We start from the raw sequence: 23453 nt of genomic DNA, 5'->3' as shown, positions 1-23453 counted from the left end.
AATGGACAGTTTTTACATGAAAGACATTTTCATATTTAGTTTTTCTTCTCAGGAATCCTTTTCTGATTAGGACCCTCCTCCCGCACTCACCCCCGCCCTTCCCTTTCGTCGCTGTCGCTGCCTGATGACGTAGATCACTCTGTTTGTTGTACCATGGCGGCGGACTCTGCCAATTGACAGTCAAAATGCAGTTTTTATACTTGTAAGGCCATCCGGAAAAAAACATTTTGCTGAAAATGTCCAACAGAACGTCTTATTTTTATGACCCCGACGTGGGTAACTTTCATTACGGTGAGTAACGATGCTTGTGTTAGCTTGAGGGCCTAGCAAAGCAAATGGATGCTAATGCTCTCTCGGGTTGTGTTTTTATTTTCTTTTGCGATTTTGGTCCCTCGTCAACATTTTTGTGTGCAACCTTTTTTGTGTAGTTATTATTTGACATAATCGTCGTACCAAGTCACAATCCAAATTGTATCTAAAGGTGCTGGTCATCCTATGAAGCCTCACCGGTTATCCCTGACTCACAGTCTGGTGCTACACTATGGACTCTACAAGAAAATGATGGTGAGCTCAACACACATCACTCGGTGACCACACCATTAGGTACACACTGTAATAGGATCCAGTATAAGAGCCAGGGGCGTCACTGGGATATAAAAGATGGGGGTGCAGCGTGTGCAAGCCACAACAATGTGGTTTTTTTTTGCAGGTGTTCAAGCCATATAAAGCATCACAGCATGACATGTGTCGCTTCCATTCTGAAGACTACATAGACTTCTTGCAGAAGGTCAGCCCCAACAACATGCAGGGCTTCACCAAGAGCCTCAACACGTTTAATGTTGGAGATGACTGGTAAGTCATCACTGCTACCAAGTATAGTATTGGCCAAGTATAATACTCAGAATTAGGCTCTCATTCTGCAAATTAGTTTCAATATATGTAATAAAGTGGTAAATTGCCATGATTATGTATGGAGCCCTCACGTATGGCTTGTTTGTCTCAGTCCTGTCTTTCCAGGTCTTTTTGAGTTCTGCTCCAGATACACAGGAGCCTCGTTGCAGGGCGCCACACAACTCAACCATAAGGTAAGGATCGTCAACACACACACACACACACACACACACACACAACATAGATGAGACAATATTTCCTTCCTATCAGAGGCAGCCTGTGCTAAGTTCACCTGATTTACTGGACATCGTTTCAATTTGCTACAATGACACTCACAATCTAATGTTTCCCACAGGACTACAAACATACAAATATTATAGATGAACACTTATAGCCGTGATTAATTACAAGTTAACTACAGACAACATGTGATTAAGCATATAGTTATACGTGACCACGTTCTATCAGTGGGCTGCCATAAACATATTTATGGGAAACACGGCCATAGACTTCTAGTATATCTTTGCAATGGATTGCTTTATTTTCCAGATCTGTGACATCGCCATCAACTGGGCTGGAGGATTGCATCATGCCAAGAAGTTTGAGGTCAGAACAAAACGCTCTCATGAGCTCACATTAGAAATCAGACACAAGAGCTGTATCAATTCTACAAGAGGTATTAATTCAACACAATGTACTTGAACTTCCTCTATCATGTTATACAAAAAATAGGGAACAAAGTACAACCACAGCAACAAGCACATGATTCAGTGAATCCCTAATCATTGTAAGCGGATGTTGTATTGTTAGTATGTGTCCTGATGGGCAAAGGGGATCTTGTTGTGTTTGCAGGCGTCTGGATTTTGTTACGTCAACGACATTGTCATCAGCATACTGGAGCTTCTCAAGTGAGACGCCGCGTCATTAAACAACCATCAGTACGTCCATGTCCTTCTACATCCATGTGTCCGTCTTCCAGATACCACCCCAGGGTCCTGTACATCGACATAGACATTCATCACGGTGACGGTGTACAGGAAGCCTTCTATCTGACGGACCGGGTCATGACCGTGTCCTTCCACAAATACGGGAACTACTTTTTCCCAGGGACAGGTGAGGGTTATTGTGTCTCCGTGTGGGGATATTCACTCTTTCAATGAACGTGCAATTGTTGCACCTTGGCATTTATTCAAACGTCCTCCAAATAAGCCCGTCTCTCCCTCCCTTGCAACGCCCCTTCCGGTGTGTTATCAGACGTGTCAAGTAAATGCAAGCCCTCTGGTTTGATCCGTGGCTCCTCCAGACACGATGTCTAAGTGTGTTTGCCTCGCTCTGCAAGTGTATAATTACGCTATGTGTGTGTGTGTGTGTGTGTGTGTGTGTGTGTTCCTGAAGGCGACATGTACGAGGTCGGAGCAGAGAGTGGTCGCTACTACTGCCTCAATGTTCCTCTCAGGGATGGTATCGATGACCAGAGTGAGTCATAACCCACCAGCACAAATGACTGCCTCAGATTTGGTCATTATTAACGGTGTGTGTGTGTGTGTGTGTGTGTGTGTGTGTTTTTTAGGCTACAGGCAGCTGTTCCAGCCAGTCATTAAACAAGTAGTGGATTTCTACCAGCCAACTTGCATCGTTTTACAGGTCAGCCCGGCGAGTATTAATTAGCATAAGGAGGTAACTTAAGTATCGGACTATAAGTTGCCAATTCATTAAGAACACTTGTGATATCAAAAGTCACTGACGTTGAACCCGCAGCCACCCCACCTAAGTGCCACGTGTGGTTTTTCAGTGTGGAGCAGACTCTCTGGGCTGTGACAGGCTAGGCTGCTTTAACCTCAGCATACGAGGGCACGGGTATGTACCCTTTAACGTCTTTCACCTCCTTGGCGTCCCTTTTCTAACTTGAGTGTTTTTTCCCTGTCCTGCAGCGAGTGTGTGGAGTTTGTGAAGAGCTTCAAGATTCCTCTGTTGGTCCTGGGAGGTGGCGGCTACACAGTCAGGAATGTGGCTCGGTGCTGGTAAGTGTGATTAGAGCTGCGGTACATGCTGTAGACTACAAGCTGTGCTTTATCGCATCGTATAGGACGTTCGAGACGTCTCTCTTGCTGGATGAATCCATCAGCGATGAGCTGCCTTACAGTGGTGAGTCTTTCAGCCTTTGGCGCCATCTGATGGCCAATGAATGGAACTGGTTTGTACCGCTTGCCTCTGATACTTCACTCTGTGTCCTTTCCAGAGTACTTTGAGTACTTTGCTCCCGACTTTACGCTGCATCCTGATGTCAGCACCAGGATAGAAAACCAGAACTCTAGACAGGTGAAACACGAGTGCAGGATATGATTATGTCACTGAAAAATAGTTTTACCACATCTTCATCTCCTTGCTGGGACACTATGATGTCATCACTGTCTCCAATGTATCCATGTCTGCAGTATTTGGAGCAGATCCGCCAGACGGTGTTTGAGAACTTAAAGATGCTGAACCACGCACCCAGTGTTCAGATCCACGACGTCCCCTCGGACATGCTGAGTTACGAACGCACAGACGAGCCTGATCCCGATGAGAGAGGGAGCGAGGAGAACTACACCAGGTGAGAACACCCACAATGAACAACCACAATGCCAAATAATGACGGAACCACAGTGGATCCCTGCACACTCGCCACTAGAAAAAAATCTATATGGATATTTGTGGGGCATATCAGGGTTTAAGTGGGCATAAAGGGAAGTAAATAATGGCAAAGAGAGAAAGAGCATTCTGGAGTTTAATAAGTACGGCTGCAAATTTTATAACAAATGTTGATCCAAAATCAGAAAGAAAGCTAGCAGGTCCTATTTTTGTCCCTTTTGCCGACAGAAAGCAGGGATCTACTGTACATGGGTGGGTAAAATACCACATTAACAACAAAGACTGACATTTAAGTTACTTCCACTATGTGTCACGCCCACAGGCCAGAAGCAGCCAATGAGTTTTATGACGGTGACCATGACAACGATAAAGAAAGCGATGTGGAAATCTGACGGTGAGCAATGGACATTTAAAAATATTCACATTTGGATTATTTTTAATGGACATGCACAATAACTTGACACAATTTAGCTAATAGTTTTTAAAATATCTTTTTGTTATCTTGGTTGGTTAGTGAGATACATTGTCACCCGACACTTCATTTATTGATATTCAATGCATTGTTAGATTTTTTCTCTGGTTGTAACCTACATCAGGATTCAGTCATATTACTTTTAAAGGAACATGCACAAGGTTCTATCATGTTTAAAAACAATTACTGTTGTCTTAGGAACATTTCTCATGTGCCTTTGTGTTCCGCTTTATGTTTTTCTAATAGTTTTCATTGTGGGTTGCGTTGTACCAGTAAATACAGTATACTGTACGTATGGACCAGCATAACCACCCAGTGCAGCCGTTTCCCAGCTGTTTGACTTGATCTTGTTTCATCTGCCAGGTTGCTTTGATATGTGTGGTTTTTGTAATAAAATGAAGATGAGAGTGAAATCCCTCTGGCAGAAAGACTGTTAGGATACCAGAGCACCATGGAATGCCAAGTTGTTTGACTTTATTCCTCATTCATCCACTGATATGCTGAACATAGACACAACCATAGCCACAACAACCTGTGCTTTAAGAGCAAACACACGTCTACCTGCAGCTTCCTGTTAGAAGAGACCTCCTTTGGCACGCTGAGCAAAGCGCAGATTTTGAATGGGAGGGTCTGACCGGTATCCAACTTTTGAGAGTCATAACTTCAAATATATTAATTCACATAACACCATATATATATTAGCAGCAATTAACTTTGAAAACAAAAGGTATGCTGAACAAAACCCAGACTGAGGGGTTTCATGTTTCCAGTTGCAGTAAGTACACATGATGAACGGTAGGGGGCGTAAAGTGCAGTATTTCATGCACTACTAACTAAAAGTCATGGATCTTGGGGCTTTGGGGCGACTATTACCTTTACAGGGCCGTTCAACAACAAAGTTGAATATCCTTAACTTTTAGTGTTTATGTTGTGGGTGGGGCCAATGCTCTCAATCCTTACCAGGCCTGAAAATAAACTGCGCCTTTCCAAAACGCCTTCTTCATCTCAACAATTTGCAGTTTTGATGATTGATGATGGAAATGATTCCTGGGCTGTAGATGAATATTTTGTTGAGCTGCCAGGATAAAAAAAGGCACCAGAGCTGCGTGTGTCACTACGCATCTATAAATACATGCAAATGACCTCGCCGCCGCCACCACCATTTTGCTGAGAGACGCCATGAGGGCCAGAGAGGCTTCCAGGCACGAATCCAACATGAGCTCTGCAGCCTGAAACGGCGCACGCGGTCCGAGGTGAGCAACGGCAGCAGCTGGACGGCAAGACGACTGAGGCGACGCTGCTGGCAGGAGTTACAGAAAAAAAACAGAAAGGTCTCTTGGGGTGAAGACTAATGTGCACGGGCGCTTCATGCACTAATGATCAATGGTCTGGTCTGGCCCGGGTTGGCGCTTGTTAGATGTTAGAACGGCAGAGGAGTTCGGATCTACAGCTCCTCGCTCTCATACAAGGGGGCGGTGTGCTGTGGGGGGCGCTCCACTGTCAGGGCGGGCACGTGGCTCACGGATGACAGCAGCCTCAATGACTTAGAGCCGGGGGGTGCAGTTTTCACGGGCGGGCCTGCTCGGCCTGGCGGGGGCGCAAAGAAAGATACATGTCAAAATAAAAGATGGCGATCGCTTCGCAGAAATGAGCATGAATGTCAGGCATGTAGAAAATGGGAGTAAGGAAAGGGTGCAGGCAAGTCTGGGTTAGCCAGGTTGAGGACTTACAGCTTATATCCAGCCTGGCATTGCATGTGGACATGCCAGCTTCATTGATGGCAGACAGCGTGTACCAACCAGCATCAGACTTGGTCAGCCGCTCTATCAACAAGCACTGCCTGCCCGATCCATCCTGGTAGAGACTGCACACGAAAAGACAACCTTGCAAAATTAGCATCTAAAAGAGCACATTTTTGTAAACATTTGTCAAATATGAATCACCTCATTCTGTTTGGGTCGATGCGCAGCATGTCTTTATCTTTTTTCCAGAAGAGTTGAGGAGGAGGTGAAGCATCAACTTTACATTCTAATCTCACCGTGTCGCCCTCTGACGCTCTGGAGTTGGACATCTTTTGAACAAAAGTGGGAGGGCGTAGAGCCTCCTGGGCTGCAAAGAGGCAAAGGGATATCGGCATCACTCATTCTTTCATAAGCATGATACTATGATAATGTTACTGATACACGTCTGTCATAACATTATGACACTAATATGACCATAATGATGCTAATACACATCGTTCATAACCTCGATACCAATATAATCAAAATGTCAATACACATCAATGTGTCAAATCATTTATTGGGAGAAGGAAAACTATAAAAAAAAACAGAATTAATGTGGTTGCCTAGCGTGTACTTTCAGGGGTTCATATTGACTCTGCTGAGCTGATCTGGTGGAATATCCCCTGGCATCAATCTGTTGACAAGCCAGAGTCAAAACAGTTATAATTTCCAAAGGGATATAAAAATGACTGAAATCGTGTTATTCCTACAGGAAAAAATACATTTTTTTACTCACTAAATGTACTGCAAAAAAAGATCAGTAAGGATAATTCATAATGCCGCCTACAGAGAACATACCAACTCCTTATTTGTACAATCACAAATACTTCAACTTGCTGACATAGTTCATCTTCAAACAGCTAAAATAATGCATAAGGCTAAAAATAACCAATTAGCTAAAAATGTCATCTAATACTTCTCTTCAAGAGCGGAGTAATTATATATATATACACACACATACATATATATTATGAAAGCAGGAAGTGAACAAATGTGACAGTGATTGTAAAAGTACCAGATGGAGGGGTAGGATTTAATAAGCTTTGCTTCTTCCTACTCCTTTTGGACATGTGGAACTGGGAACTGATTATGGGATGCACTCAATTGGAATCTGATGCATGTTCAAATGAAATGTAACCATTAGCATTAGCATTAGCATGACATATGGGTTCCTCCACGTATGTAAGAAAGGGGTTCTATTTTACCTATGACATCAAGCCTCAAGGTAAATCTGCTTTCCCCGGCACGGTTCCTGGCCACACACTCGTACACGCCGGCATGGTGCACGGTGACAATCTCGATGATGAAGGAATGCATCCCTTTCTCACACACCAGCATCTTGTGGTAGTCGTCTGGACGTATGGCTTTACCGTCCAAGTACCAGCAGACATCCGGGGTTGGAAGTCCCCCAACCTGAATAACCAGAGAAAATATTCCAAGAAAATCTCCCCCCGGATCAAAATAACATGGATGCTTCCAAAGCGTCTCACCTTGAAGTCAATCCTACAGAAGCGTCCCTCCTCCACGGTGAGATCTTGAGGGATCTGCATGAAGCGAGGGGCGTAGCATTTTTCCTGGATGGCTGATCCCTCGTTCCCTCGCTCATCGGTCCCAGAGTGGTGCTTCCCCCTGCAGGCGGGGGTCAGATCATTTATAGGGGGAAATCACTATGAATGCTGAAATGAATGTGACACCTTTAAATTCTGGAATCATACTTACCACAGCCCCCCAGTGTGTCTTCCTTCTGGCGAGTCTGGCTACAGCAGAACATGGCAGAACATGGTTAATTGCAGATTTCCATATGGAATATGTGTATGTTTTCATATGATGAAACAATCATCTAACCGTCAGCAACAACATGGGGTCATTCCCAGAAGGCAGGGAGGTCATCAACGTTGACTTACCACCCACTTGGTCCCGTGAGCCCAGTTGTGGTCGAATGTCGGCGATGAGAACCATAGTTGTGGTTGGTTGCTATGGTTACTTCGAAGTTTGGCTTCTCAAAACAATATGTGTTGCAAAGAGTCATGAAAGTGAAGATTGTTTCGAGAAGCCAAACACCTGACTTGAGTAACCCCAGCAACTAACGAATTAATCCGACTAGAACTGGACTCATGGGACCCAGTGGAGGTAAGGGACTGTTGATGTACTACACTACTGTTGATGGGGAGGTCATAAAAATCACAATGAATACCGAATGGAGCTTTAACATATACATGCTAATCCATGCTAATCCATGCTAATCCAACTGGAACATCTTCAGATTATTTAACTGCACCTGGTCAAGTTGTGAGTCTGAAAGACCGTCTTGGTCAAACACAGAGTTGGCGTTGTCTGGACCCAGCAGCCTCCGAGCCATACGCTCCTCATAGGAAAGCTTCTGTCAAGTATAGAACACGTATGTGCTGATGTGTTTTTAGCATGTTTCAGGACAGAAAGACGTACCTGGCTGCTCCTCCTCCTGGCTTCTTTAGAGCGCAGCTTCTTTTCCAGATCCTGGATGAGGGCGTCCTTGGAGCCCTGAATGTCTTCATCTGTTGAACGAGAAGAAGATGGCCTGGAAGCTACAGTCTTCTTGAGAATGGGCTTCGGAAGACTGGGATAGAAAGAAGACATAACAGGAAGTCAACATAAACGTTTATTTGTTATGATTGTTACATCTCATCCACTCTCGCCTCATTTAGTCCATCATTTGGACTTACTTAGTCCATCATTTGGACTTACTTAGTCCATCATTTGGACTTATTTAGTCCATCATTTGGACTTATTTAGTCCATCATTTGGACTTATTTAGTCCATCATTTGGACTTACTTAGTCCATCATTTGGACTTACTTAGTCCATCATTTGGACTTACTTAGTCCATCATTTGGACTTACTTAGTCCATCATTTGGACTTACTTAGTCCATCATTTGGACTTACTTAGTCCATCATTTGGACTTACTTAGTCCATCATTTGGACTTACTTAGTCCATCATTTGGACTTACTTAGTCCATCATTTGGACTTACTTAGTCCATCATTTGGACTTACTTAGTCCATCATTTGGACTTACTTAGTCCATCATTTGGACTTACTTAGTCCATCATTTGGACTTATTTAGTCCATCATTTGGACTTACTTAGTCCATCATTTGGACTTACTTAGTCCATCATTTGGACTTACTTAGTCCATCATTTGGACTTACTTAGTCCATCATTTGGACTTACTTAGTCCATCATTTGGACTTACTTAGTCCATCATTTGGACTTACTTAGTCCATCATTTGGACTTATTTAGTCCATCATTTGGACTTACTTAGTCCATCATTTGGACTTACTTAGTCCATCATTTGGACTTACTTAGTCCATCATTTGGACTTATTTAGTCCATCATTTGGACTTATTTAGTCCATCATTTGGACTTATTTAGTCCATCATTTGGACTTACTTAGTCCATCATTTGGACTTACTTAGTCCATCATTTGGACTTATTTAGTCCATCATTTGGACTTATTTAGTCCATCAAACAGGAACCCAAACTCATTTTGAACATGGAAACCAAGGTTAGTCTCAACTAAGGAATCAAACGTTCCTTTCAAACTGGGAACTCTCCTGTTGAGGATTTTATTTTCTCCCTGGAACCTCCTTAAGGACCCAACCATGCAAAATGTACAACGGGAGTGCATATCAATAAATAATAAGCATGAATGTGAAACGGCCGTTGACTTACGTGTTCGGCGTCCCCTTGTAGTTGGCAGGCAGGGAGACCACAGGGGGAGGACCGCTGTTTTGATTATTCGGGGGGCTGGGCTGTGGGAGCGAAGAGGAGCTGGGATGAGGGAAGGAAGGAGACAGTGGAGGAGGCTGTTGAGGGAGGGAGGAAGGAGAGGAGGCGGCTTTCATCGGGAGACGAGGGCTTGAAGGAGCTAGTGGGGACCGGGATGGGGAGGTGGAAGACCGGAGAAAGGTGGAGTTGGGGGTGAGTTTGGAGGAGTACGGGGAGAAGGAGGACTGAGAGGGGAGCACGGAGCAGAGGTAGGCAGCGGGGGCTGACATGGCGTCCTGATTGGCGGGCAAAGTGGCACTGCCCAGGCCGCAAGCACTGGGGGCGCTGGGGGTGAGGGTGATGGTGGAGCGCATGGTCGTGCGTGGGAGGGAAGAGGAGGACGGGAGCGAAGACGATGAGGCGGCAAAGGAGTTGGGAGCCAAAGTGGGGGAGCTCAGACTGGACGAGGAGGGCGACGACTTGCTCGCCCCGTTGGACGGCGTTTGATGATGACTAAGGTGGACTGACTGAAACTGAGACTGAGACTGAGTCTGAGACACGGACTTGGACACGGAGTGGCTTTGAGAAGACATTCGAGTTGGACTTTGCACTTCAGCTTGTGATCTATGCATGGAACTCATCGGGTTTTCCTGGGAATCGTTCTGCTTTTCCTGAGCGTCCCTCATCACGCTTTCGTAGCTGGGAGCCTGGAAGGCCGACTGGGACTGGATGAAGTGTCTGGGCCGCTCATAGTTGAAGGCGCTGGGAGGGAAGTTACTGGGAGTGAAGGTCGGCAGGTCTGACAGGTTCATGCTGTTGCCTCCTGGCTGGGAGGGCTGCACAGACAAAGATCATCAACAGAAAGCAAGGCGGCCAATCATAAACGGACCAGGACTCCTTACGGTGAAGCTGAGCTTGCTTGGAGCGAACAGCTTGCTTGTGGGGGCTTTTTCTTTGGCTTGTGCAGGCGGTAATGCTGGTGAAGATGGAGGTAAAGGGCTGGGCGTATGGACTGGCACCTCTGGTGACCGATGGCCCTCAAAGCTCAGCGCAAACTCGTCCTCCTGACTCTGGTCCAAGTGATCCTCAGAGGTGTGGTTGGCCAGCCGAGGTGCTGGGAACCTGACAGAAACAGACAAAAACTAAGGTTCCAGGATACCATAAATACCATAAACAACGTTTCTCTTTGGACTTCCCTTCAGGGGTCGCCACAGCAAACCAACCACCTCCATCCAACCCTGTCTTCTGCGTCTGTCTCTCCCACACTAACTCCCCTCATGTCCTCCTTCACTACATCCATAAACCTCCTCTATTGTCTTCTTCTACACCTCCAACCTGGCAGCATCCTTCTACCAATATATCTCCTCTGGACCCGACCATCTCAGTCTGGCCTAAAGGACTTTATCTCCAAGCCTCTAACATGTAATGTCCCTCTGATGTACTCCTTCCTGATCCTATCCATCCTGGTCACTCCCAATGAGAACCTCAGCATCCTCATCAGCTGGTGTGACCACATCCCACCAAATACCAGAAACATCTCCAGTAAAAAAAGGGATTCAATAGTGTTTGTCAACTTCTTCATCAAACGCTGGCACTTTCTTTGGCTCCATGTTGGGTTATTTTCTTACGACAATCAAAAAATGAAAATTTGAGAGGTTGAAACACTACAGAATTCATAAAAAAGAAATCAAACACAAATGTGTCTGTGTTGATCTTGCCGTCTTTGTCAACAATCACATCTTCAATGGGGGTGAAAATACCTTTTTATTTATAATAATTTCTATATATATGTGTATTATGGATGGGGGGGTTACTATAATCCTAAGGCTATTGAAACATGTTTTGTATACTAATACATGGGATATTTTTGTTTGTTTGAAGTTTACATTGTGACAGCATCTCAGCGCCCCATGCAGTTCGTACTTACTGTTAAAATGTTTAAACGGTGGAGGAAAACAACGAGGGTGGTTGCTTATAGTTTAACATTCTTTCACTGGAACTTTAACAATAGCCAAATTCCAAACTTAATGCCTGGATGATCCGATGCCTTGGATGTCTGCGGGCTGTGGGAGGGAGAAAGAGATTAAGTGGCCAAGCTATATCCGTCAAGGAATTCGGACATCGGCTGGCAGGTGCATGTGCACAGGCGTGCACAGGCGTGCACAGGCGTGCACAGGCGTGCACACGCGTGCACGCTAACATACGACGCTCGCATGGCATGGACAAGCACATACCATCCTCTTAGGCCTCTGTGAGCAACAACAGAGTGAACAATACTTTTGGTTACTGTGTCTGCCATCTTGAGTCATCATTACCCCCAAAATAGAAGCAAAGCAAGAAGATCATCTCACCTTCAACTCTGCCACTGGTCAATCCTGTATAGGCTTACATCGGTAATATTCACATACATACTTGTCATTTAATGCACTTACGTTATTTTGGTAAGCATCCAATTCAAATAATCCATTCAGTCAACATGACAGCCCATAATCGGCCGTAGAACCTCAACATGACCTCAAAAGGCAGACCCCAATGTCCCCAATGAGAAGGAACACATGAGCCACACTGAACGCTCTGAAGGACAAAGTCGCCATGTCTGCCCTTCACATTACAGATGAGATGATATCTCAGAAGATACTAATATAGATAGCTAATAAACAAAGCACCTGTGAAGAGATACTCGACTGAGTATTGAATCTAACACTACATGACATGAAGATACTGTCCAACAGCAGAGCTTCATCAAACAATACCAGAACACACTGGAGAGAAACATGCTTGAATTGGGAATATTCTTCCACAGAGAACCAAGCATGCATGAAGAGACACACCACCCTCCTCGGATGAGCTCATAACTTATTCTAAGGTCCCACTTGGCTACAATATGAGCCCCTGGCATGCGTCCTCACACAGCACAATAAAGATATTTATGGCCTTTTCACAAGTGGACCCTCTGATTAGATCAAAGGGAACAAGATGATGGGAGAAGTTCACCATTTTAGTGAATGTAGACGACGTCCGTGTTGGTCAAGTCAAGGCGACACTTCCACCTTTTACCATCTTTTTACCGTTTTAAGATACAAATATTGTTCTTGTTTGTACATTGTATTCATATTTATACTGTATTTCTAAGTAAAAAAAACAAGCTGAGATCTACACTATGACTGACTCCAACATCCAAAAGGTGGTCAGCACTGATACAGTGGAACCTTGGTTAGCATCCGCCCTGGTTAGCAAGTTCTTTTGAATGGATTTATCGGCTCTTCATTATTTCTCATGAGAAAAGTTGATTGGGTAATTGTCCGTTTTGGTTTGAGTTGGACCTTCTGGAACAAATATTAAGTGTCAGTAGATTTAAATTTATGTTGCAAGATTACTGTCGTTTACAGACAGCCATGTACTATTGATGGCAAAGCATATTATTACCTTTCAAGGGTTTAGGTTTGCTTTTTTTTCTACATTTTGTTGTTGTTTAATTGCACTTTTAAGAACGTGCCTAATAACAAAACGAACGGCCCACGGCCCACACTTTGAAGACCGCTAGATGAAGTCATTTACTGTATGAGTGACAGGTGCGTCCATTTTTATACACCATTGTGCTCTACAAACACAACTTTACAGCTTAAGACTTCCTTAAAACGTCATTTGTATTGTTTCTTTTTATCAGAACATTATTATATTCATATTTAAAGCAGCAAAAGTTGGTTAACGATTGACAGTACAAAAGATGAAAACAGCGACAAGTTCCCGGAAGGACAAAAAGGATCGTAAAGCGTATGAAGAGACTTCTTACCTTGCAAAAGTACCCTCTGTTTAAAATGTTGTGTTTGAGTCTGAGAGTGGACCAAGTGAAAGGTTTTATTTCCGTGAATTTAGTCAAAGAAGCCAGCGTGGAAGCAGGAGGACACAGGTGTCACAGGGCGACCACCCTCGACTGGGGACGAGCAGAGCCCGAAGAGCAAGCCCGCCAGCTGATTGGTTCTTTTGTCCCCGTGTTTAAGCGACATTACCCCCTTGTGGTCTTATTTGGCTACTGCACCCACATTACAGTCGACGTCATTCGGACAAAATGAATGTTTTAAACTAAGCCTTACTGCAAAACCTTGACTTGCTCGAGGAAAACACACGTCAGTTTGTGTCTTTACGTAATAGAGGGCAGAATAATTAGTGATGATGAACATGGTCATACGCCTTCGTACAGGTACAAAACCAGACAACGGCGACATCTGGTGGAATTAGCCGGTAACTACAACAGAACAAAAAATCAGGGCTGGGCGATACTGCAAATTTTGGTAGTAATCCGCCAATGTCGATACAGTCTTGTATTTAAATACAAGAATGCATTTTATCCACCAAATAATAACAATAATTCTCTTTTATGAAATAAAATTGTTTAAACAAAATTAAGGATTAAAGAGTAAAATTCAAGCAAAAACTACTCTTCCTTGCTTTTATGCCTCACTGCCCATTCGGTAACAATACTGACACCTAGTGGCCAGTGGAGAATACCACATGATGGAACCAAAAACGTATTAGTTTCTAGTTTATGTTTACGTATTAGTTTCATGGATTATGCAAATAATACATGCAAAACAACAATATTTTATACTCATGTATAACCTGCAAGGTATGCTGGGAAGCCCACATGCACACTTCCTCAACAGGAAGTTACCAAGCATGCGTTGTGAGTTATAAATTAGTCTAAAATGTCTTTAGTCTGTGGTGCAATTACTTTTAAGGTTAAGTTAATCTAAGCGTAGTGTTAGTGTTTAAGTACGTCCACTCACCCTGTTTCACTGGTGAAGTTGGCATCACCGTGTTCACTGGTGAAGTTGGCATCACCCTGTTCACTGGTGAAGTTGGCATCACCCTGTTCACTGGTGAAGTTGGCATCACCCTGTTCACTGGTGAAGTTGGCATCACCCTGTTCACTGGTGAAGTTGGCATCACCCTGTTCACTGGTGAAGTTGGCATCACCCTGTTCACTGGTGAAGTTGGCATCACCCTGTTCACTGGTGAAGTTGGCATCACCGTGTTCACTGGTGAAGTTGGCATCACCCTGTTCACTGGTGAAGTTGGCATCACCCTGTTCACTGGTGAAGTTGGCATCACCGTGTTCACTGGTGAAGTTGGCATCACCCTGTTCACTGGTGAAGTTGGCATCACCCTGTTCACTGGTGAAGTTGGCATCACCCTGTTCACTGGTGAAGTTGGCATCACCCTGTTCACTGGTGAAGTTGGCATCACCCTGTTCACTGGTGAAGTTGGCATCACCCTGTTCACTGGTGAAGTTGGCATCACCCTGTTCACTGGTGAAGTTGGCATCACCCTGTTCACTGGTGAAGTTGGCATCACCCTGTTCACTGGTGAAGTTGGCATCACCCTGTTCACTGGTGAAGTTGGCATCCAGTGGGCTGCTGGGCCAGTCGGGCATCAGCAGACTGGTCGAGTCCGGCAGTAAAGTGGCAAAGTCATCACAAGCGTGAAGAGGCGCACTCTCCTCCTCGAACGCTGCCTCCTTCGCCTGTTGGAGAGACTCCGCTTCCTGTTGGCGAATGGCCTCGCTCTCCAGCTGCTCCTCCAGGTCTACACAGGTGGGTTTATGGGGTTAGTGACTTGCAATGACGAGGTGATGGAAGGTACGGAGAGAGAAATCCAGTTCAAAACACAAACCGTTGTAAACTTCCAGCAAGGCGGAGCACGAGACGGTGCCAGTGGAGTTATGGGCGATGCATTTAAATACGCCCGAATCTTCTGGAAAGGCCTCAGTTATCACCAGCGTACAAAGCTCCTCTGCAGACATCAGCAGAACATCCATACTGGGTTTTTTTTTTGCATAAGTATACATCATCATGTCACATTTTGATCCATTGTCATTTTTTTGCTACAGAAAACACGTCACATCAAAACATCTGGTCAGTAAATGCATCTAAAATGTACAGCATTAAGATCATAATAATAATAATAATAATAATAAGCAGCATAGAAGATGGACTGATGGATACACTCACCTGGCACGGATGCAGAACTGGCCTCTGAGATAAAGAGGAAAAAGATTGATGTCTTAGTGACGCGTACAAGGTTGGTCTTCAATGAGGAAAATGTATACAAAGATAAACTCTAATGAATATGAGGGTAACTTTGCAACATTAATACCAAACACTCACTTTTACGTAGTATCCTGAAGTCGTCAGAGTCCAGTATCTGCTCGTCCTCCCGGTACCACATGACCTGCAGGGGAGGAGTCCCCCTAAGTCTGCACTCCAACACCACCAGCTGGCCCTTCAGGGCACACACATCATGGAGGCACTGGGGGAGGGGAAACGGATGATGATGAATGGATGGAGCATTGGTGCTATCGTTACAGAAATAATAGCTACTGTACATGCGTTATACTATGAATGCATCCAAGTTCAGGGTGGAGGGTAGGTATGAAGGTATGGAAGATGTGGAAGAAGCCATTTAAGATACCAAACAGTAACCGCCTTAGCTCCATCACCTCCAGTATGGTCTGCTTACAACAATGCAGGACTTTGATGCTCCTGAATGGGGTCTACCTTTACAAAAGTTGCCGGTACTCCACCTCCAGACTGTTGATTGTTGACGGGACTCTGAGTCTGGGCAACAACATCATAATACAGTTATTTTTGTTCAACGGTGCCACTGAAATGAAAGAATGTTCTGGTTGATGGTACTGACCCTCTGAGGGCTGACACAAGGCGACTGCACCAGGCGGGCGTGTCTTTGCGTGAGGACGGTGGACGATGAAGATGAAGCGATGGTCAGAGACACAGAGCTGGTCTTCTTCTGCACCCTCTGGATGCTACACAGTAAAACACAAAAAGTACATACAAACCACGTACTGTTGAACGCAATCCTGACGATGACAAGTACTTACTGGGCCATGTTTCAGGCGTTCCAGGAGGCAGGAAGTGGGCTTGATTTGTACTCTGCAAACAAACAAGATTGAAAGGAGCCACGTTCATACACCAGTCTGGGCAGCACACATTTGAAGGAAAATATCATAACTCATTCCATTCATTTTGTTCCTCACGTTTTTTTATAACACATCATACATCTACATAAGTCCTAATGTCATTATATTGGTCAGAACTTTCACCCGGTGTCTGTGAATTGTGGATGTGCAGCATGAAGGATGAATCAGTATCATCATCCCGCTACCCAGATATGAAACATGCATATTATACTGTATATGTATACACATGCATATTATACTATATGTATACACATGCATATGTGTGCACCTGAGACAGAGCCATAATCCTCCATCCAAAGCAATCTGCTGCTATTATTGAGGCCAAAGAGCAGCTAATGAGGCCTTTTAAACGCACACATAAAAAGAGGCGGTGTTGCTGCAACCCTAAACCCCACAGAAGGAGCTGACAGACAACACTCAGGTTCAAATTCCCAAGCTAAATTAAACCAGGACCTCCTGAGCCAAGCAGAGCCTCTCTGACCTCAGATAAATCGCTTACACATAAAAGACAACTTTGCTGCACAAGTTGGCATTATGAGAGTCTGCACACAGATTTGCAACATGAACAATATCAACGTGTGCATGCGCTTTTCCATACAGATAATCACATGACCAGTTCAGTGTTTTATTGACTGGACGTAACAAAATAACATGGCAACCAATCAATAACTTTAGAATTTAGCATTCATTCATTTTCTACCGCTTATCCTCACAAGGGTCACTGGGGTGCTGGAGCCTATCCCAGCTGTCTTGGCAAAGACTGGTGGCCAGCCAATCCCAGGGCACATATAGACAAACAACCATTCACACTCACATTCATACCTATGGACAATTTGGAGTGGCTAATTAACCTAGCATGTTTTTGGAATGGGGGAGGAAACCGGAGTACCCGGAGAAAACCCACGCATGCACGGGGAGAACATGCAAACTCCACACAGAGATGGAATTGAACTCGGGTCTCCTAGCTGTGAGGCCTGCATGCTAGCCACTCAGCACCGTGCAGCCTAGTCCAGTGCAGTAAGAGTCAAATTAAAGACACATACAAATATATAATGTGGGAATATGATAAATACATTTAAATTATACTAAAATAAGTAAAAAATAATACTGTATTAATACGATGAAATACTATATGACCAAAATAGTAGACTAAGGATTCTGCTTTGAAATGCATAATGTAAATAAAGCAACTAATGGAAAAATATGCCATCATCGTATTGTTCCCATACTATTTAAATATGAGTGTTGCAACATGAAAATAACCCTCCACGGGGCCACAGTCCACTTTGCTACATTTCCAGTAGCCCCCCCACAGTGTAATTCCAGCCGTGCACCCAACACCAGCAGTACTGAGCCGTGGACACTTTTAGAAGCACCGTGGCACATCTTGCCATTGCATAAGCGTCATGGCCGTCACTGGAATGGACCGTCATGGCACCGACTCCAATCACAGTGGGGGAACGCCTCGCATGCACGTGGACTTCAGTGATGGAGGATCAATACTGGGGAGGTGAGTGGGGAGGTGAGTGGGGGGGGGGGAGTGGGGAGGGAAGTACATCCTGGACGGTTTGTCAGTCAATCCCATCGCATGTAAACACAACACAACGTAACAACTACGGCTGTCAAATGGTTACACATTTTCATCAGATTAGTCAGTTTTTAAAGGAATTAATCATGATTAATCACCATTTGCAACTACACCTGAACTATTGTATTTGACCTGAAAATGTAAACAACAGACAGCACTCTGTAATAATAGCATAGCATTTGAACCGCCATCTTGTTATGAGCAATGAGGGGTTGCGTTCAAAGTCATCACTTTAATTACGTTAATGAAAGTAAATGAATTAAATTACGCTGTGCCCGGTCCACACTGGGGGATGCTGACCTTGACTGAGGATAGTCGGGCAGTGGACGGAATACTCGGAGGCCCTTCTCTATCCCACTGACATACCTTCCATAGAGGATGCATAAGCTGGGAAGCCCAGAATTCCCTTTCCCTGGCTACTTTGTTGGACTTCTGCCGAGCCATTCCCAGGCCAACTGAGAGACATGGTCTCTCCAGCGTGTCCTGGGTCTTCCCCAGGCTTCAGATGGGGAGTTATATTGATAAAATATCATAGTCGGGGCAATCTTACTGCAATGGCAGCCGCCTTAGTTAATGTGCTGGAGTTAATGTGGTTGGATGCTGCATTGCTAGCGAGGCTATTGCCCCATAATACGCTAAAGTAGTAAAACTGCGTACACATGACGCCTCCCAATTTGACTGCTTTAGCATATTATTTTGAACTCATTCTGACATGATTTTAGTTGCCATTTGCTCGAATGTCCAGTTGCTCCATCAAAGAATATTTATCAGATTCACTCTGGCACCTCACCACATAACAAACCCTAACCCTGATTTCTCAGCTTGTCAGCTGGCGGTGGACACATTTAGACTGGACACGGTCACCTGATCCCCCGGGCCCACCAATCACAGTGGAGAGTTGGACTTGGACTTTTGCACTGTGGAGCACAACTCTGCACACCCACAAGCCTTTGCGTGGCGTTGCCTCACCACATTCCTTTTCCAAACCTTCCAAACGTACGTTTGTTTAAAGGATGCACATTTGTGTTTATTATCACCAAATGAGGTCTTTAACGTCCTGTCTAATTGTACCATGTGACCACTGAACGATACGGGTGGGCCACGCTACCAAAGTATGGAGCTGATGAAAAGTAAATACAGGACTCATGATTACCGATACCAATACCGATACTTCTGGACATTTATCAAGATTGACTTTGTTAATTAATTATTTTCATGATTAGAAGGCGAGCGTAAAACATCCCATAATTTTTCCTCAAAATAGACGTTTTTTTTAATCAGGAAAAAAATCACTGATTTTCCCTCATTATCTGGAAAATGTCATTTATTTTTGCTTATTTTCTGGAAAGTTTCCCTTATTTTTGTCTTATTTTCTAGATCTTTTTCTGGAAAATTTCCCTGAAGGAAAACTTTCCAAAAAAAGGAGGGAAATGAAAGGAACTTGAGGAAAACAAAATAAGGGAACATTTCCAATACATTTGGGAAAAAATATACATTATCATTATTATATTATTATTATTATTTTTTTACAGAAAATAAAGAAAATGTCCCAGAAAAAGAAGGACTGGAATATTGACCTGTTTTTTCTTTATTTTCTGGAAAATGTCCGTCATTTTATGGGCTTTTCTAATCGTTTTCAAATGCAAATATATATGCTATTCCATGAGTTTGTAAACAATATCTAAATATGAACACAACAAAAAACACATATTTGTCCAAACTGAAAAATATCGACCTCATCATGCTTGTATCACTTTGATATCGATACTACCTTAGTATCAAGAATACTAATATTTGGATGGATGTGCCCACCTGTACTGTGTAAGTCTATTAAGTCTATTAAGCCACTTCTCTGCCAATCAAAACAACTCCCATATGTTGTATGAATAAAATGTTAAAATGGTCTTGGCTGATATGAAGCATTTTATGACGCACATTGAACTGTCAACATCATGCTTTGCTGCTTACCGTCACGTTTTCTCCCAGAGGATTAAAAGTCTGTATTGATCCAGGAACAGGAAGTGGCAATGATCCCATGTGTGAAGTGCTACTGCGTGACCATGTGGAAGCCAGTCATGGCTTGGTGGCCTCCTCCACGATAAGCCGGCTGACTTACACACAAAGACGCAGTCAGGGATGTGTGAGTGTATTGGTTTGGTGGTGGGGGGGGGGGGGGGGGGTGCAGGGAATCTGAGGCTGCTGTTGCTGGTTGGGGTGCTGGGGGGGCAGCTGGAGAGGCAAATTTAGAGCACAGCATCGTAAAGTGGGACAAACTCATCTGAGAGTTCCAAATGGGGCTCATGCCTTTGCTCCCATGAGTAGGCGGGAACAATCATTTAGCATGCCGGCTTTCATGGAATCCTTTCAATAATGGCATAAAAACGCCAAAGCGCGGACAGGGTGACCTGCTAACATCCATGAGCGTGTTGAGCGGGGCCAAGAAAGCTGCGACTGGTGCCAGCGAGTCTTCATGGATACTTGAGCTGGCTGCAAAAGGAGACAGCAGCAGATACACGTCACTGCTTCGTTGGTTCACAAACACTTGTTTGGACTTTCAATTCATGTCATTGTTTTCACACTACGATGCTTTGTGTTGTCATTACACAACACAACGCAACGCAAAGCAGACACAAGTTATTTATTTCATTCAGAAATATATACTGTATCAATTTTAAAACCAAAACTATGAATATCAATCATTGTTACATGAGTGATGATTTTTCTTCTAATTCTACAATATTTCCTATCTATGTGGCGATGCAACAGGGGACATCCCTGGATTGTGTGGCACTGACCAGGTTTGTCAGCAGGATGAGACTGCAGTTCACAACGGACGGACCTCTTCCAGAGGAATATCCTGGCTGCTTTGGACCATCCTGCGTCTTCCCCTGATCTAAATCCAACATTCCGGGGATGGATGGCAAGGAAGTTTAGAAAAAGTGACATACATCATCTTTACCACCCGCAGCAACGTTCCATTACATTTTTTTATCAACGTGAACACAGTAGACCGGAACTTTGAACTTTTGCTTTCCATCAACGGAGAAGACTCAGGAGTCAATTCAACATATTTATTCTTGTCATCCGCGTCCTTGCATACCATCATACGTACATTAGCATGTTGGTACACATACACATCAATCCAGTGCAAAGATAACCCAAAGCAACATTAACAGGATGGTAGATTTTTTCATGACATAATACTGCATCTAATCAACTTTGCCTGTCAGCATAGCTGCCAAGCACCCAGTTGTTTCTATGGCCAAGTCGTTCTTTCGCCTTATAACAACTGAGAGTTGCTGACTTCCTGGTCACCTTCCCACTTATCCACGTCATTCCAATGTTATTTTGTGATGAAGTCAGTTTCTGTCGGTCAGTAAAAAACCAAAAAGCATCTTAACACAACATTCAAGGTCCTTCTAGCTACGAAACCTGCAGCAAACACCAACTTCCATCTTGTCTTTCGATACGCACCGACTGCATTCGGCGACGCTACCAGAAGCTGAGTGATGCAACTACAACCACTGCAGATCAGATGTTGGAACAAAGACAGGAAAATGTGAACCGGAGGAAGATGAAAGTAGAGAGGAGAAGGGATCACCTGGGACGTGTTGACAAAGCCAAAAGAGACGAGGCGTTGGCGGCGGTGGAAGGTTGAGATGTAAGCGTCATGCATCACGGCCTCAATCAGTAGCGGGGCAATAGTGATGACGATTCCCAAAGAAGCATCACAGTTCTCTCGACTAAGAAATGGTTTCTTCCATCTCAACCCTGTACTGAATAAAACAGCTTTGGCCAAATCCTGGATTGGGATACTGAATGATCTCAGGAAGCACGACGCGGCTTTGAAGACTAACCTCCTGGAAATGACCGGCAGCATCAGATGATTGATATCAGACTGGGTCACTAGCCTGGAGCTGGGTCACTAGCCTGGAGCTGGGTCACTAGCTTGGAGCTGGGTCACTAGCTTGGAGCTGGGTCACTAGCCTGGAGCTGGGTCACTAGCTTGGAGCTGGGTCACTAGCCTGGAGCCGGGTCACTAGCCTGGAGCCGGGTCACTAGCTTGGAGCTGGGTCACTAGCCTGGAGCTGGGTCACTAGCCTGGAGCTGGGTCACTAGCCTGGAGCCGGGTCACTAGCCTGGAGCCGGGTCACTAGCCTGGAGCCGGGTCACTAGCCTGGAGCTGGGTCACTAGCCTGGAGCCGGGTCACTAGCCTGGAGCCGGGTCACTAGCCTGGAGCTGGGTCACTAGCCTGGAGCTGGGTCACTAGCCTGGAGCCGGGTCACTAGCCTGGAGCTGGGTCACTAGCCTGGAGCTGGGTCACTAGCCTGGAGCTGGGTCACTAGCCTGGAGCTGGGTCACTAGCCTGGAGCTGGGTCACTAGCCTGGAGCTGGGTCACATAGGATCTTCCAACTATTAACTGGAACCAGAAGCAGTTTAATACAGTAATTTAGGCAAAAAAGATCTGCTGTAATCAAGAAAAAGCCGAAAGAAAACAAAAAAGAAACAGGCTAGGTTCACACTGCAGGGTACGATGGCCAATTGTGATTTTTGGTTAAAATGGGACCGATGCATCCAGGAAGTGACACATATACACACAATGTGTTTACAGAAGAAACATGCCCCCCCCCCCCCAGTTTCAAGGACTCTGGCCAACTACAATCAACGTTTTCTTAACCAAGTTATTTTGCGTAGGAGATTACGACTTGACTATGGCAGTCCTGCAGCGTGACTTGAGTCGCTGTACATTACTGTGTACATTAGTATTATAACATATTTCGAAATGATTACTGACTTTGGTGAATGAAATGTGACACGATACAATAGCAAAAATTCCCAATGTGCGTGGCTGTGAATACTGAAATATGTGAACACCCCCAATTGGATGTCATTTAAGTTCATCGTTGATATTTTTGCCCAAAATAAGCTTGATTCTCTGCGCCAAGCTGTCATGACGGCTGTGTGGCGTCTCATCCTCTGGAAGCAAACATTGCAACAATCCACTTTTCCAGTCACAAATATTCACAGAACCAGCTGTAATATACAGTAATACTAAGTCCATAACAATAACCAAATAGCAAAAAAAACAAAACATTTGGCACATTTTCTGAGAGCAATAGAAATCAATACATGGAGGAATGTAACACTGAGTCAACCCTGCTCAAAAAGTCTGACTTCTTCACATAAGGAGGTCAAATAATAAATGTTTGTCTTGGGATTGTCACTTGGAATTATGATGAAAGTACAACACAACCACGATCGTCTTCAGCGGTTGGTTGGTGTTCAATCTTTAGCTCATCAGTCGATTACAGAACATAAGTTCCCACTGGATAAAAGCCATT

General features: G+C 44.4%; 2 protein-coding genes across 2 annotated transcripts; one reads left to right on the top strand and one right to left on the bottom strand.

The window, feature by feature from the left end:
* Positions 1 to 105: 105 nt before the first annotated feature.
* hdac3 (histone deacetylase 3) lies at positions 106 to 4544 on the top strand. Its single transcript, XM_058063001.2, has 15 exons — positions 106 to 291; positions 482 to 564; positions 710 to 852; positions 1004 to 1085; positions 1441 to 1497; positions 1744 to 1799; positions 1871 to 2004; positions 2287 to 2367; positions 2462 to 2535; positions 2684 to 2748; positions 2823 to 2912; positions 2978 to 3036; positions 3131 to 3210; positions 3327 to 3484; positions 3845 to 4544. The coding sequence occupies exons 1-15, from the start codon at positions 237 to 239 to the stop codon at positions 3912 to 3914; spliced, it is 1287 nt and encodes a 428-aa protein (XP_057918984.1). The 5' UTR covers positions 106 to 236; the 3' UTR covers positions 3915 to 4544.
* myot (myotilin) lies at positions 3780 to 16512 on the bottom strand. The gene is made up of 17 exons (XM_078788192.1): positions 16423 to 16512; positions 16224 to 16347; positions 16082 to 16141; positions 15692 to 15833; positions 15536 to 15559; positions 15198 to 15317; positions 14929 to 15110; positions 10427 to 10666; positions 9489 to 10360; positions 8224 to 8374; positions 8057 to 8158; positions 7498 to 7535; positions 7269 to 7407; positions 6984 to 7191; positions 5938 to 6103; positions 5725 to 5858; positions 3780 to 5581 (listed from the first exon to the last, which is right to left on the bottom strand). The coding sequence occupies exons 1-17, from the start codon at positions 16428 to 16430 to the stop codon at positions 5439 to 5441; spliced, it is 2853 nt and encodes a 950-aa protein (XP_078644318.1). The 5' UTR covers positions 16431 to 16512; the 3' UTR covers positions 3780 to 5438.
* Positions 16513 to 23453: the final 6941 nt, after the last annotated feature.

This window comes from Doryrhamphus excisus, linkage group LG22 (assembly GCF_037039965.1).
Source record: "Doryrhamphus excisus strain RoL-2023G ecotype Guam linkage group LG22, RoL_Dexc_Guam_v1.1, whole genome shotgun sequence".
NCBI classification, from domain to species: domain Eukaryota; kingdom Metazoa; phylum Chordata; class Actinopteri; order Syngnathiformes; family Syngnathidae; genus Doryrhamphus; species Doryrhamphus excisus.
This window is presented reverse-complemented; position numbering and strand designations above follow the sequence as displayed.

Coding starts and splice junctions, on each gene's coding strand:
- hdac3 (XM_058063001.2), top strand. CDS start 237: ATGTCCAACAGAACGTCTTATTTTTATGACCCCGACGTGGGTAACTTT. Junction 1,086..1,440: donor CCACACAACTCAACCATAAG/GTAAGGATCGTC, acceptor TTTATTTTCCAG/ATCTGTGACATCGCCATCAA. Junction 1,800..1,870: donor AGCATACTGGAGCTTCTCAA/GTGAGACGCCGC, acceptor TCCGTCTTCCAG/ATACCACCCCAGGGTCCTGT.
- myot (XM_078788192.1), bottom strand. Junction 15,560..15,691: donor CTTCAGGATACTACGTAAAA/GTGAGTGTTTGG, acceptor TCTTTATCTCAG/AGGCCAGTTCTGCATCCGTG. Junction 7,536..8,056: donor CAGACTCACAACTTGACCAG/GTGCAGTTAAAT, acceptor GTTCTGCTGTAG/CCAGACTCGCCAGAAGGAAG.